This window comes from Vanessa atalanta, chromosome 15 (genome assembly GCF_905147765.1).
Source record: "Vanessa atalanta chromosome 15, ilVanAtal1.2, whole genome shotgun sequence".
NCBI classification, from domain to species: Eukaryota; Metazoa; Arthropoda; class Insecta; order Lepidoptera; family Nymphalidae; genus Vanessa; species Vanessa atalanta.
The window spans coordinates 8,992,067-9,006,513 of record NC_061885.1 but is presented as its reverse complement, the minus strand read 5'-3'; the positions used below and the strand labels follow the sequence as shown (position 1 = coordinate 9,006,513).

General features: G+C 32.9%; 1 protein-coding gene across 3 annotated transcripts in view; it reads right to left on the bottom strand.

Moving 5' to 3' along the window:
• Positions 1–150: 150 nt before the first annotated feature.
• LOC125069143 (tyrosine-protein kinase Src64B) overlaps positions 151–14,447 on the bottom strand; it is a 74,802-nt gene continuing 60,505 nt past the window's right edge. For 2 of the 3 annotated variants that reach the window (XM_047678533.1, XM_047678532.1), the window contains 5 exons: positions 5,396–5,533; positions 4,487–4,697; positions 3,774–4,027; positions 3,127–3,314; positions 152–2,964 (listed from right to left, as the gene is read on the bottom strand). In XM_047678533.1, the coding sequence (XP_047534489.1) occupies positions 2,230–2,964; positions 3,127–3,314; positions 3,774–4,027; positions 4,487–4,697; positions 5,396–5,533 (1,526 nt within the window). In that variant the 3' untranslated portion in view covers positions 152–2,229. Of the gene's footprint in view, positions 2,965–3,126; positions 3,315–3,773; positions 4,028–4,486; positions 4,698–5,395; positions 5,534–14,447 lie in introns of all 3 variants that reach the window. The other variant, XM_047678534.1, reaches the window with a different exon arrangement.

The following is a 14,447-nucleotide window of genomic DNA, read 5'->3' as shown; positions in this document are numbered from 1 at the left end:
TACCATTGTAAATAATTTTAGTGATTTTATTTAGTCATTTATAAACTGTAATGCAATATTAGTGGAAAAGTGAAGTCATCTTAATACTATTGTAAATAGTATGTAGTTTTATAAGAAATGAAAAATAAAACTATTTTATATATCAATGACATTTATTTCATTGTATGTACAAAATCTTATAAATCTAATCGTTTTCATACAAAAGTGTCCAAATTTAAAGTGTTTGATTACTTGGAATGTTATAAGACACTATTTTTCATTGATTTATACAATTTCTAGGACGATGAAAATGATTAAGTGATTAAAGCATATCTTTAATACTTTTATGAGGCGACGAAATTAGCTATAAAGTCATGGTATTGTGGTAAATTTACGTGATCAGTCGTATTAACAAATATAATTAAATTTATTATACAATTTACTCATACATTTTTCAAAATTAGGGATATTGGTCAAATCAATTAATAATACACAGGTCACAATATCTAACTATGCTAAAAATTAAATATGCCCCTCTTAAAAACTATCCTTCGCTCATAATGTACAATAACTCTTTGGTATATGGTCCTAAAGCTATATTTATTTTTAACTTGAAGGATTTTGGCCCCTTTGCATATGTTTATGACGTTTTATTTATCTATGGAATTTGAATTATCTATGGATATTTGAGATAAAAAAAATTAACTTCGCAAAGGAGCCTTGAATAAATCAGTCGAAGTAAATTCTTGATATAATCTCTGTATAAGAATCTCAAAGCGGCCTTCGTTATGTTTCAGTGTTTTTAAAATCATACACATGTTTTTTGTCTATGGTGTTAGTTACGAAATAATACATCAATTTAAGTTGTGTGCAAAATTATGAATAATTAGAACAAAATTATCATAGCTGTCAAATTAAGTAAGTATTCCAAAAAAGTTGTCCAAAAAAATTCATTTTGAATCTTTATTAATCCTCAATCCAAAAACAATTATCACCTTCCAAAAGAAACATTTACGATATAATGACCAAGAACTCAAAGCATGTCAGATTTGAAAGTGATTGTCTGCATCATATCCAAGTATATACTTAAGTTTTTCAATAATAACTTCAAATAACAAAGTCAAACAAATTTACATCAAGTGAACTACTCTGTCAAGATAGAATAGAATGAGCCATAAAATTATTAACCGTCTAAAGCGACGCCTTCCTATGCAGACAATTACAAGGCGCACGATCGCTTTGTCTCTCTCTGATTTTGATTGACAGCTGAATAAAAAATGCTCAATCTATCTTGTCTTTCATAATCATAGTTGGTTTATAACATTTTACTTCATTATAATTATTGTAATGTTAAAAATAACGATAAATTAACGCTGATTAATTTAGCATTAGCACCATTAATGAAATGGAAAGTAGCGAAGGGACACAGATACTTTTTCAACTGTGATAAGATAAATATCACATTTCAATTTAGAATATGAAAATACTGTGTTACCATAAATTTTGATTTTTAACATTATTGCTTATAATAGTGAACAATTTTGTACAGATGCAAAATAATACGCTAAATGTGCTTAAGCTACTGCTAATAAATAAGAAAATAGGTGTTATTAGTCACTTAGATTTAACTTTGCCAAGGACATAGATCCGTGATTGATTCGACTTAGGCGCTACAGTCGACATCTTTATTCATTTTCATAACTACAAATCATATGAAAAGCCGATGAATAAAAACGACAAGCTCACACTTTCCTGTATAGTTTAGTAACGCTTTGAGTATAAAAATACTAAAATTAGAAAATACGAAAGTGTGTGTGGTGCAACTATTGCTTGCTACACTTATCAAAATGTTGGTGTAGGAGTTTAAGTGTTTTATCACTTAAATTTGCTTGTCACACACACTTGTCATAATTCCATTTATTCGCTAAGGACCCTACACAAAATTATCTCACGCTGTTCACACACAACAATGCTCCCAGTTAGACCATTAAATGTCATATAATTTTCAGTTTAGTATGAAATTTCACAAATAACTGTTTTTGATTAAACATTTGATATAGTCGCTTAGTCGCAACGCAACAGCTTTAAATCACTTCAAACAGCAAAACAAACGTTCAGCAATTATTTCGTCTACAGTATTAAATGAACGAATGTTTAGAACGGCTCAACACTATCACTTAAACGCACAGCGTTTCAGTCGCAACGTCCTAACTGGAAGTCGTAAAAAATCTATTTCACTATATCACAGCACTAGTCTTGCACTTCTCTGTATGGAATTTCACTGGTCACTGTGAACGATTCGAAATAGTGGTTGAGGAATTCGAAAGTCGGTCGCTTTTCTGGAATCGCGTCCCAACATTGAAGCATCAGTCTATAGATGTCGTCGGGCAAGTAGTGACCGACCGGTTTCGGCATTCTGTACCCTCGCTCTACTTGCTCGATGACTTCTTTTCCGTGAAGACCCGGGTACGGTATCTGTCCATAGGTGAACAGCTCCATCAATAATATACCATACGACCAAACGTCACTTTTGATAGAGAAACGTCCGTATATTATCGCCTCCGGTGCGGTCCATTTCACAGGAAACCGGGATCCTTGTTTCGGGCAATATTCATTGTCTTCGATCACTCTAGCTAAACCGAAGTCACATATTTTGGCTACGTTATTTTCACCTATTAATACGTTCCTTGCCGCTAAGTCTCTGTGTATCAACAGTTTGGATTCTAGGTACTCCATGCCGGAAGCTACTTGAGCCGCAATATAGATTAAGTCCTCGAAATGGAGGGACTTTCCTTCTCCATTTCTTAGGAACTCTAGTAGAGATCCTTTGCACATGTATTCCTGGACGATATAAACGGGTTCCTGCTGCGAGCACACCGCATAAAGTGCGACGAGACGTTTGTGACGGAACTTCTTCATGATGGCCGCTTCTTGGAGGAAGGCCTGTTTGGACATCGTGCCTTCCCTCAATGTTTTTACAGCCACCTGGAAATGAAACACAATGAGATAAATAAAATATTATTAATAAATTACTAAGTATTAAGTAAAAAAGTGTTCATTAGAAGTTATTTTGTTTATACAATTATGTGTGCACTCTTAATTTTTTTCTGCTTATTCTATTAGTACTTTATTTTTTGCCTGACTTACCTCAATATTGTTGCACCATTTTCCATAATACACCTCCCCGAAATTACCCTGACCGAGTTTCTTGATTAGCTGTATCTGACTCCTGGGAATTTCCCATTTATCCCGCAGTTCTGGTCCGAGGTCCCACATCTGCGGTTCTGGTTTCGGACAAGGACGGGCAAGCACGTGGCAAAGACCTAGCGCGTTTTCTGTAATACGTGAGTACACATCATTGGAATTATGAGTTGTTTTAGGTTAGTTAAGCATAAGGAAAATAAGTACAATCAGAAATCACATGCCAGATCGGTAATGTTCTACATGATATAATAATAATAAATATGTATATTATTATATATAATAATTTATACGTCCTAATGTTTAATAATACCGAATTATTTTTTTTCGTTTCAACTCAACTATAGGCTGTATTTAAAATTTAAAACCTCGTTATTCGTAAGGCTGTTAGTTCAAAAAAATACGTTAAAAAATTACAAAATTCCACCTTCAAAGACAAAAATTTTATTCTTTAAAAGTAACCCAATACCAAAATAGATATTATAGATAAAAGAAAACCTCGGCATACCCTTAAATGTAATGTATATGTATGTAAATGTAATACGGCCAATGAAATATTAAATTGATACAAAGACAAAATCAAAATAACTCACTTGTATAAGACATGACCAGTGCTGGCAAACTCGGGAAAGTCTGATTGGTTGCTATGTAGAAACCCCCATTGTCGAGAGGTTTAATTTTATAGTGCTTCACATGGTACCCTCTCCCTTCTTCCCAATCTTTGACACTAAGGCTGAATCCATGTGGATTGTGTTCTGCTGGTCTAACAAGGAACGTTCCCCGAGGGTTGATCTCCGCTAGTAGTAGTTTATCAGCTTCTTTTCTCGACACGTGCGGAAAGAACCAACTGGAATGTGATTATAATCTTTAGCAGAAAGTAGTGATCAATTAGTCTATTTGTTGGTTTCCCTAGTCCATGTTTTTTTTTTTTGTTTTGGCTTATTTTTAAAGTATTTTTCAGTTTAATATATATAAACAATAATTTATCGATGAAATCGAATTGCTGTGATCTTAAGCTTAATATTGCTTTATTTATAAAAGGAAGTTAATTTTAAAGTATTTTGCTAAATATTATATTATTTTTTTGGCCATTGTTAGTAGCCAACATTTTTTTCTGGGAATAAGACTTCTAGTAACACCTAGTTACGCCACGAAATGCCTACGGGTTTTGGGTGTGCAAGCTAAGAACTTGTCGGACTTAGTCGGAAGGGACAAGGACGGCACGGGCACTCCGGGTACTTAATCGGATCAATCGTTAAACTTTTATTATGACACAGGCAAAAAACAACCATGCAAATATACTCACTCCTCGCATTCTACAGAACTCTCCTCTGCGACAAAGTTAGCCGGCACTAGACCTTCTCTTCTCGTGGTAAGATGTAAAACTCTCCACCAATCCGTTTCCGCATCGCTCAGGACCTCCATACGGTCTCCTTTGCGAAACGATATGTCCGATTCCGCGCGAGCCGTGTAGGCGCATAGCGCTTTCACGACACGTCGTCCGCCATTTGATATACCTGAAAAAAATACAAAAACGTTAAAAAATATAAGAAGACATTTTTGGTGAAATTAATTGTGTGTAAATATCATATATGGATAGTGATACTATCCATCCATTGTACATGCGATTTTTTATCTATGCGAGAAGGAAATAATTGAGGATATGAATACAGATAAAGATCAATACACGAAAATAACCCAAATAAAGGGCATAAGAATTATTAAGCGAAGTTTTTTTTTTTTGAAAATATTTTTATATTATATATTCCGATTATTTATTCTACACTGAAATGTGGTACAAATATCGTATTAATTAATTTGCACTTCAGAAATAACGACATGGAATATTTTAAACCAAATTAAGCCGTCAAGTTACGCATTTGTATATTCATAAAGCAATGTCGCCAGACAAGGGCAAGGGAGGCGCAGCGTTCTGGCTTTGTGCCAATTTGCGATTAAGTTTGCTCAAAACCCTAACTTAATATTTGACCGAGGGAAGTGGATACTCCTTAAGTAAATTATGACCTCATCTTAATATAAGTAGGTATTCTGAGAAATCAACAGTCGTGAAGTAATGGCTGTCTGCTAATTTAAAAAATAAGCTTAATTTTATGTTTAAAGTTAAGTCAATTTCAATTTACAATTTTAGGACGGAACAAGAAAGAATATTATTAATAAAATATTCTATGAGATAAATAAGCATTTTTATCCTTACACGCTCCAGGGTTGCGAGTGCGCACGATGTCCGCTGGTCTGCGTGATACAGCGCGGTTGTTTGGTTCGCCCGTATACCTCGTCTCTAGTGACGGACATGTTGTAAACCCTGCTTCGTTCTTCTTGTATGCTGGATATACTGAAAAAAATAATACAATTTTAAACAATATAAATAACAAACTAATTTCGAACGTTAAGCATTCATAAGAAGATAAACGTTTAATTTATCACAAATTAAATAAGCTATATCGTTTCGGTTAAGAAAGATAGAAGTTGCAATAAATTAATTAAACATAAAATACTTAAACCTACAACTCATTTTAACCAAATAATGCATCATGATTTTTAACTCAATGCATAGAAAGACACGATCTTTCAAAGTTTATATTTAGATAAAAAAAAACTAGGAGGTCATTGACACGACGTAACATATGGAGTATATTCCGTTGACCCAGTATCTTGAAATTTGGCACGTAGGAAGGTTTTGTAACAAACGTGAAGAAAAATATTTGAGAGTTCTTTTACACGGATTAAAAAAGCGTTATGGGGACCTTCCCTCTCTTACTTTTTCCTTCTGTCTCATCGGTTGTAATTAAACTTAATTTTTGTTAGTGTTTAAATTTACACATTAAATAAAAAAGACATTTCTCGCCATTTCATTATTCTCAAACGTTATTGATTTAATTAATTACGTGTACAATTTAATACATAATATTATATAGCGGAATCCACTTCGTTCCAAGACGTATAGTTTTTATTATTAATAACAGAAAAATTGGCACATGGATCACCTGACACATAAAATACCTTAGAAAAATATTAACAATAGCTTACATCCCCAAAGTGACATCAAACTTGGAACTAAGATTTTATTTCCATTGTGCCTGTAGTTTCACTGATTCAATCACCCTTCACACAACAGTACTAAGTATTGCTGTTTCGCGGTAGAATATCTGATAAATGGATGGTACCTTACCGAGACGGGCTTCCTACGGCATTACCTATTCATTTATTTCTATTTATATGTGCAATTAGAGCCCTGCCAAAGTGGTCCCGCTTTGTGCTCACTTTATTTTACCATAGCTCCGCTTATATTAGCCTCGATTACCCAGATTTATGCGCAATCATTTAAATATGATAAACTCTGTACTGCGATTAGTATTATTGACCGTCGACAGATTAATAATAATTTATAGCATCAATATTACAATGTGAATTTATGGTAAGCAGTATGTAAGCTGTTCCAGTCACTAACTTTTGGCAATGTTTTAGAATATATATACTTTAAAAAATATATTTAAAAAATTGAAATATCTTTTTATGTGACACACACGCACTACAGTACAGTACATATTGAAAAGGACACTGCAGTGTACCGACACAAAAAGGGAAGGTCACTCAGCTCAGGTTGAAACTCGGAAAATCATACAATGACCCCCAAAGTTTAACGCAGATTTTCAGTAACCACCTTAGAGGGGACCATACGAACGACAGTAAAAGCTATACATAGCAATTCATCTATATAACTTGTTAATAACGTATTTTTAATATTAAGAAGAGGCAGCTATTAAGCCTATAACGATATCATAACCAATCTTAAGAGTTAAAACTCCACTAAAGTTTCCTTTGTCTATGACATTTGGTCAGTGTGGCCGTATCTTTTTTCGCATACACAAGTTATGGGATACAGAATATTTACAGTACTCTACAGTAAACAGTTACTGTAACATAAAGTTTTTTAATTATGCTCCGAATGCCCTTTCTTTACTTAGGACAAAACGTATTCAACGTTGATCCAGACACGAGAGAAAAAGCAAAAAGAAAAACAAGAAATAAATATTCGAAATCAATAAAAATGTAAGTTTATTTTTGCACATTAAATACTAGTTGTCGCCCGCGGCTTCGTTAGCGCTTTAAGGGGCGCTCGTCAGATTTTAGGAATAAAAAAATTAGGCTATGTCCTTCCTAAGGGCCGGAGCTACCTTATAGCTTTTTGGGCTTCAGCCCAGGGCCACGTGGATTTAATCCATGACTTTATTAAATTAAACAGATCGTATCGCAATCGATCGTAAAGTCTAAGTTACGGTCCGGCCCCGTCCCTCCTTCAAGCTGACTTCATGCTAAATTTCCTTAAACTCGGTTCAGTGGCTTGGCCGTGTAAGAGCGACAGACAGACATACAGACAGTGTTACTTTCGCATTTATAATATTAGTATAGATATTTTAGGTTTAATCTAGTATCCCAAAAACGTATATTTTGTGTATGTATTTCTTTGTTTTTTTTTTGGTAGGTCAGCGGATAAAACAAGTATATCCATTTTAAACAAGTAGATTTATTCATCCAAACTGCACAAGTGTGACGGAAACAGCTCCAAGTCTCCTAACATGAGTCGTGCCTTTGTCCAAAAGTAGAATATTTACGAGTTTATTAACGATATATTGTAAATGAAATCGTTACATTGAAAACATATTTCAGTTAATTATAAAACATCGCACTCGATATGGTAAAGCTTAACGAGCACAAATAAAAACAAAAGTGTATTTTAATTTATTTAAATTATATCTTTTATCGCAATTATAGTTTTTTTTTTTTTTGAAAAGTAATGTAGACTTTCTACTCAGCCCCCTAATTGGGTCACTACTGGCCATAGACATTGGTGTTGTGAGAAATAGTTTGCAACCCATATATCGCCAATGCGCCACCGACCTTGGAAGCTAAGATGCTATGCGCCTCCAATAATACTTTCATTCCAGACTTGCTTGAGAAACTTCTTTCTCACGATGGCAAATTATTTCTTCGTATAAATTTGTAAATAAAAAAAAAACGGACCGTTCTGGAAAGTGGATAACTTAGGACTTCGTCACTGGGTCACTTCGTCGTGACCATATAAACGGTGTTGGGCATAATTACAATTAAAAACAGCTACGCTCATGTCGTCACACTAGTAGTGTGCGTGTACTTAATGGCTAACTGTTGGCCACTGTGACATATAAATAATCAAAGGACTATTGTGATTCATCATACTTTATGTAAAATTTGTTAGTTTAATTAACTATAATGTACAATTTATTTACTATTGTACGGCATCACAAATATGGCGAGACCATATATATTTGACGATACGTTAAATTTATAAGATATTCTTTTGACTATGGTTACATATCGATTCAGTCGCCATATTAGAACCTTAATAGGCTTTTGTTTTTTTGTATTGAAAACATATGTAGAGAATAGATAATTTAATTTTTTTCGTGATATGAATATAGATGATATTCTAAAGTACCGTACACTTAAGTTACAAAAAAATAGGAACATCTCCTTATAAAACACGATCTACAATATTTAGTTTGTATTTAGACCTATCTAAAATACCCTGAACATGCACTACGGTGCACGTAGTAGCAATGTAAATAAATATTATTATACAAACAGTACCGCGTCAAGCGATCTCTCCACCCGCACTCCGCCACCCTAGCTAGTACTTAAACAAATAGATGCATATTACCGTATGCACACGCTTTTTTTCAGTTGTTCGTCTATTTGGAATCATATGTCAATAGATACGCACATAGCAAAAGTTGGGGGAGACTTATGTCCAGCAGTGGACTTACACAGGCTGATTATGATGATGATAATGATGGACTTAGCATAAAAAGCTATGTACATATACCATTAAATACAAAGAATTAATATGATGCCCTTCAGTATAGTCAGGACCGAAACTTTTCTCCTCCATATTTCGATAATAATAGATAGGAGATATTGTTCTTCTTACGTACAATAGTTGTCAACTGTAGCTTCGTTCGCGTTTTATGATTTTGTCGTCAGGTGTTATGAATAAATGTCTGTTATTTAAAATGTAGATTTCCGTCCTTGGGGTTCAAGCTTCCTTCATAGCAAAATCCATCAAATTCGGATCAGGTTTTTGGCCGTGACATACAGACATACTGACAGAGTTACTTTCAACTTATAATATTAGCATAAATTATTTTTATTTTCACACACAATCCACGTCTTCGTAATTTTTATTTTCTAAAATTTTTTACTTATCATCATAGTTATATTACTAAATAATTACCTTCGGATTAATCCTAATATGATTATCTATTTATAACAAACACTATTTTTAATGGCATAGGTTGGCGGACGAGCATATGGACCACCTGATGGTAAATGGTCACCACCGCCCATAGACAATGACGTTGTAAGCCATATTAACCAACCTAGGCAACTAAGATGTTATGTCCCTTGTGCCTGTATTTACACTGGCTCACTCACCTTTCAAACCGGAACACAACAATACTGTGTACTGTTATTTGGCGGTAGAATATCTGATATGTGGGTGGTACCTACCGAGAGGGGCTTGCAGAAAACCCTACCATTAAGAAAATTAATTTAACATACTATATTTAATTCTCGGCTTATATTCACATAGATACATATTGAAATTAATAATATATGCTTGGCAACTAAGTGATTGCCGATTCCAATAAGAAGGAAAATTCAATTTTTTTGTTTATAAATATAACTTTATTGAATTAGATACTGTCCGTTCTTGTCCATGACCTTTTGCCATCGTTCTGGCAGTGTAAAAATGCACGTTCATAAAATTTCTGATCTTTGCTATCAAAAAACTGAAAAAACGTGATCTAATACCATCAGCGTTATTTAAAAAATTACCATTTAAGGAGTTCTGCATAGAACTCTGAATTAATTTGGATAAAAACAAAACTAAAGCAGTAATCGATATAATTTTTTTACGAAAAAATAAAAGTTTATGTTCGACGTTATGGTAACAAAAGAAAATGTAAACCCACAAAATCGGCAATTATTTAGTTGCCAACCCAATAGAATACGGAACATGCATTTCAAAATATTGGTAACATTATGCGTCGAGATTTCTTTCTAATTACCTTCTTTCTATATTTAATCGGTGAAAGCAAATATTATTGGTACAGAGAGTAACGCAACCGAGCCTAGTATATTACGAAACAGACCGTCTTCCTGTCAATTTATCACGATTTATATGCATTGGACGATAAAATTGATTAATAGGCACATGCTTGGTTATAACAGAAACGCATCTGAAAGATCAACTGGAATTAGAATTTCTAAAAAAAAATGTTTAAGCCTGTAAAGTAAATAAAGATTCAATAATAGCTTGATTACTATTCGAGAACGTAAATCAATCAAAATAGAAAAAGATAACCAATATTCGAAATTTAGATTCGAATAAAGTACATAATACAAATATCAAATAGTTCTTGTAGCGAAAAGTAATTAATAGGAATCAAAATAGAGACTAAACTAATATTTCCGAAAATATTTTTTATAAAATTTCATAAATTCCTTGTCAACAAGTGATCGTTGAAAAAAACATATAAAGAAAAGAAAATCTTTTAACACTTTCTGGAATAGTGAACGTTTTATGACGTCATAACAATTATTTAGTTGAAATTATCGTCCTTTGAAGTTTTAAAAGTGAAATAGTAAATAAAATACAATACAAAATAACGGATAAGTGGAACGCTTAGAAGCGTTTATTGAGTCAAGCATATTGATATTGCTAAAGCAACTTACACTTGACCGGAGCTAAATGGGTCTTTGGCCGCTGTTCAACCTTATTATCGCAACTTTATGAGTCGTAGCGTACTAACGACATTGATTGATATATGTATATTCAACGATATGTCATAACTACAGAAATACTAATTCTATGGACATTACTGCTCCGTTGTTTATGAAGTCAAGGAGTCTAAGATAAAGTCCGAGACTACAAAAATGATTTTCTATCAAGGAAATCTCTATATAAGATTGGCAAAGTTGGCTTTGTTAAATTCATTTGGATTCCTGCCTTAGGTGCCTGACCTTTCCCGTTGATTTCATCATATCTTTTTAATATGATTTAATATCATGAATTTTATTCAAGTGAAGAAATAAGTCATGTACTTGTTTGTTATAATATTACAAGCGCAGTTGGCTACGGTCCGTTAAGAATTAATAAATTACTGACAAATTACAATAGAGTAATTTAATACCTAAACTCATATTGAATCACTAACTTGCTAAGTTCATTGTAGCTGAGACTTTGTTCTAATTTTATTTTAGCTTTGCTTGTTACTTAGACGTGAGAACATTTTTTTATTGTTAATTATTGTTGTTAACTGTAAATTATTAAAAAAATAATGTAGACACTGTTCGTTTTCACATCAATTCAAAATCAAAGCTCATCAAAGAATACAAATTTAGACATCCATCCCTCGCGTAGAATAAATGTTAATATACTATTACGAAATAAAAAAGTACTAAAGTAAAGTACTACAGTAAATTTGTTGTATATAATAAGTTGCTTGCTATTTAACAGTCTTGTAAAATGAAAAAACCAAAATTGCTTATATGCCTGCTTAAATCTGTATCTAACCTAGCCTAATTAGAAGATAATTACTTTAGATCTGAAGGCCGCGAATCCTAGTTGAAGCACTTAATAATAAACAACAAAGTATCTATTAAATATTATAAAAATATGATCGAGTAAGTTTTAGAGAATTAAAACATGTTTTACTTGATTGTACGGCTTTGTGCAAGCCCGCTTGGGTAGGTAGCACCCACACATCGTTTATTCTACCGCCAAGCAATAATACTTAGTATTACTTTGTATTAATAATAATAATATAACTTATTAGTAATACTTAGTATTATTTTGTTCCGTCTTGTAGGCTCACTTAGCTAATAACTACAGGAACATGTGACATAATATGTTCCAAAGTCGGTGGCACATTGGCCTTGTGCGATTATTTTCTGACGTCGTTTAATATCTATGGGCATGGATGGACCACTTAACATCAGGTGGCCCATTTGCCAGCCCGCCTACCTATACCATAAAAGAAGTTAGTGAATCAATGTAAAGGATAATTGTTTGATCATGAGAGGAATTATTTTTTAAGTAATATCGAGATTGCAATTCAAAAACAGTCAACAAAACAAATCTCTGAACATACACCTGACATTAAACTATAAAACGATCCCGTAATGAGGGTTTAAAAACAAACTAAAATACAATATAACGACAGAATCACGAAACCCTTTGCCTATATAAATATTTGTCACGTTAGGATCGAAACCGCTACCGTAGCATGTAAAGAAGAAGAACAAAAGATAAACAAACCTTACATTTACCTATATGGGCTTTGCTAAGAGTCCTATATTATGCATTAAAACAGTTCCTGATTAATGCATATTCATATACAATACAACACTATTCCATTAAACTATTTAAATCCACTTTAATTATACTTCTAAAGTTCCGACAACAATGACATACGAAACGCCATTTTTCACGAATCTATAATAATGGATACCATATATTATTCAAAGTGTCAACCGTTTTTTTTTTTTTTGTGGCTTTTATTTGGGCCGATAGGGCACAGATTATTTCGCCTACGTACCGTGCGAAATATCAAACAATAATTTGATGTCAAAGTTGTTTATTTGCCTTTATCCTCCTGTGACTTGAATAGACTGTAGTTGAAACGACAACTGTAATTTGACGCTAAAATTGAATTTCGATACAAATAATACATGTATATCATCTTCTATAATGTTACATTGTATTTAAACAAAAAATAAATAAAACTAACTTCATGGAATGCTAAAATTAAAATTATAAAAGCTGTTCAGTTCAGGGCATACGTACAAAGGTTTATCATATGGGTTATACGAGGCTGAATACGGGACAGCACTTGTCATTATTAAACGAATTTCTATTTTATCTTTCTATTAAAATAAAAAAAAGTTATAAAATATTATCAAATATAAAAATGAAAATCATTGAATATATAAGCTCGAAACTATAACATAAAAATGCTATTTTTGTCAAAACCAGTATTCCAATTCCTAAGTGGGTACTTTAACAGTTTAAGTTCATAAATAAATACAGACGGCGGTGTTTAAAATAATAAAAAAAACAACCGGAATAAATAAACACAAACAGACTGTAAGTGGTTAACTTTAAACATCGGAATCGTGCGAAAAAATCGCAAGCATTGTTTTCAAAGAAAATTGTTTCCGCTCAAGAATTCGAGGCTGGAAATATTGCGGTATTTAACTCAGGTGATACAAGTTTTAACTTACCTAAGTATATAAATTTAAAATACATAAATTATATACGTATACAGTTTAAATCCTTTATACAAAATTATAGCTATAGCTAAAGATAAGAAAGATATGTTAGTTTACTTATAATTTGAATTGATTTAATAAAATACATTTAAATGCGACTTTTTTTTTTAATAATTATATATAGTGAAAATCGAATCATTTTTTAAGGTATCGGTTGGCGGACGAGCAAATGGGCCACCTGATGGTAAGTGGTCATCAACCGCCCATAGACAATGGCGCTGTAAGAAATATTAACCATTCCTTACATCACCAATGCGCCACTAACCTTGGGAACTAAGATGTTATGTCCCTCGTGCCTGTAATTAGACTGGCTCACTCACCCTTCAAACCGGAACACAACAATACTGAGTACTGCTGTTTGGCGGTAGAATATCTGATGAGTGGGTGATACCTACCCAGCCCACTTCAACTATTAAAATTTTAATTATTTTATTTTTATTCTGTATTCAAATTTGGAACAAAAAATCATTACGATATTAAAAACATAGTTATGGCTGCCTGACTGTCGGATTAACTTGATAAAAGGCTTTAGGAGTAATTTACAAATTAACAATTCAAAGGGCTTTGATGCCTTCGGTTTTGTTCTTGAAGCTACTTAAAGCGAGCGCCGCAAAGAGGATTAGTGGCGAACGTGTAACAAGAAACGGCAGGCGACAAAGTGTTTGAATAAGTTTCTCTAAGAATAGCAAAAGTATTAAGCATGTCTTATAGTATTGCTATTCTTAGAGAGCTTATATATATTATATAAAACTCAGGGTCTATTTTATTATATATAACAATATATTTGAGAAGGTGACAATATAAGTTCCCACTGACTACAAAGATATAATAAAAATATTATTTATTCAAGGAGGCTCATAAAGCACATAATCCAA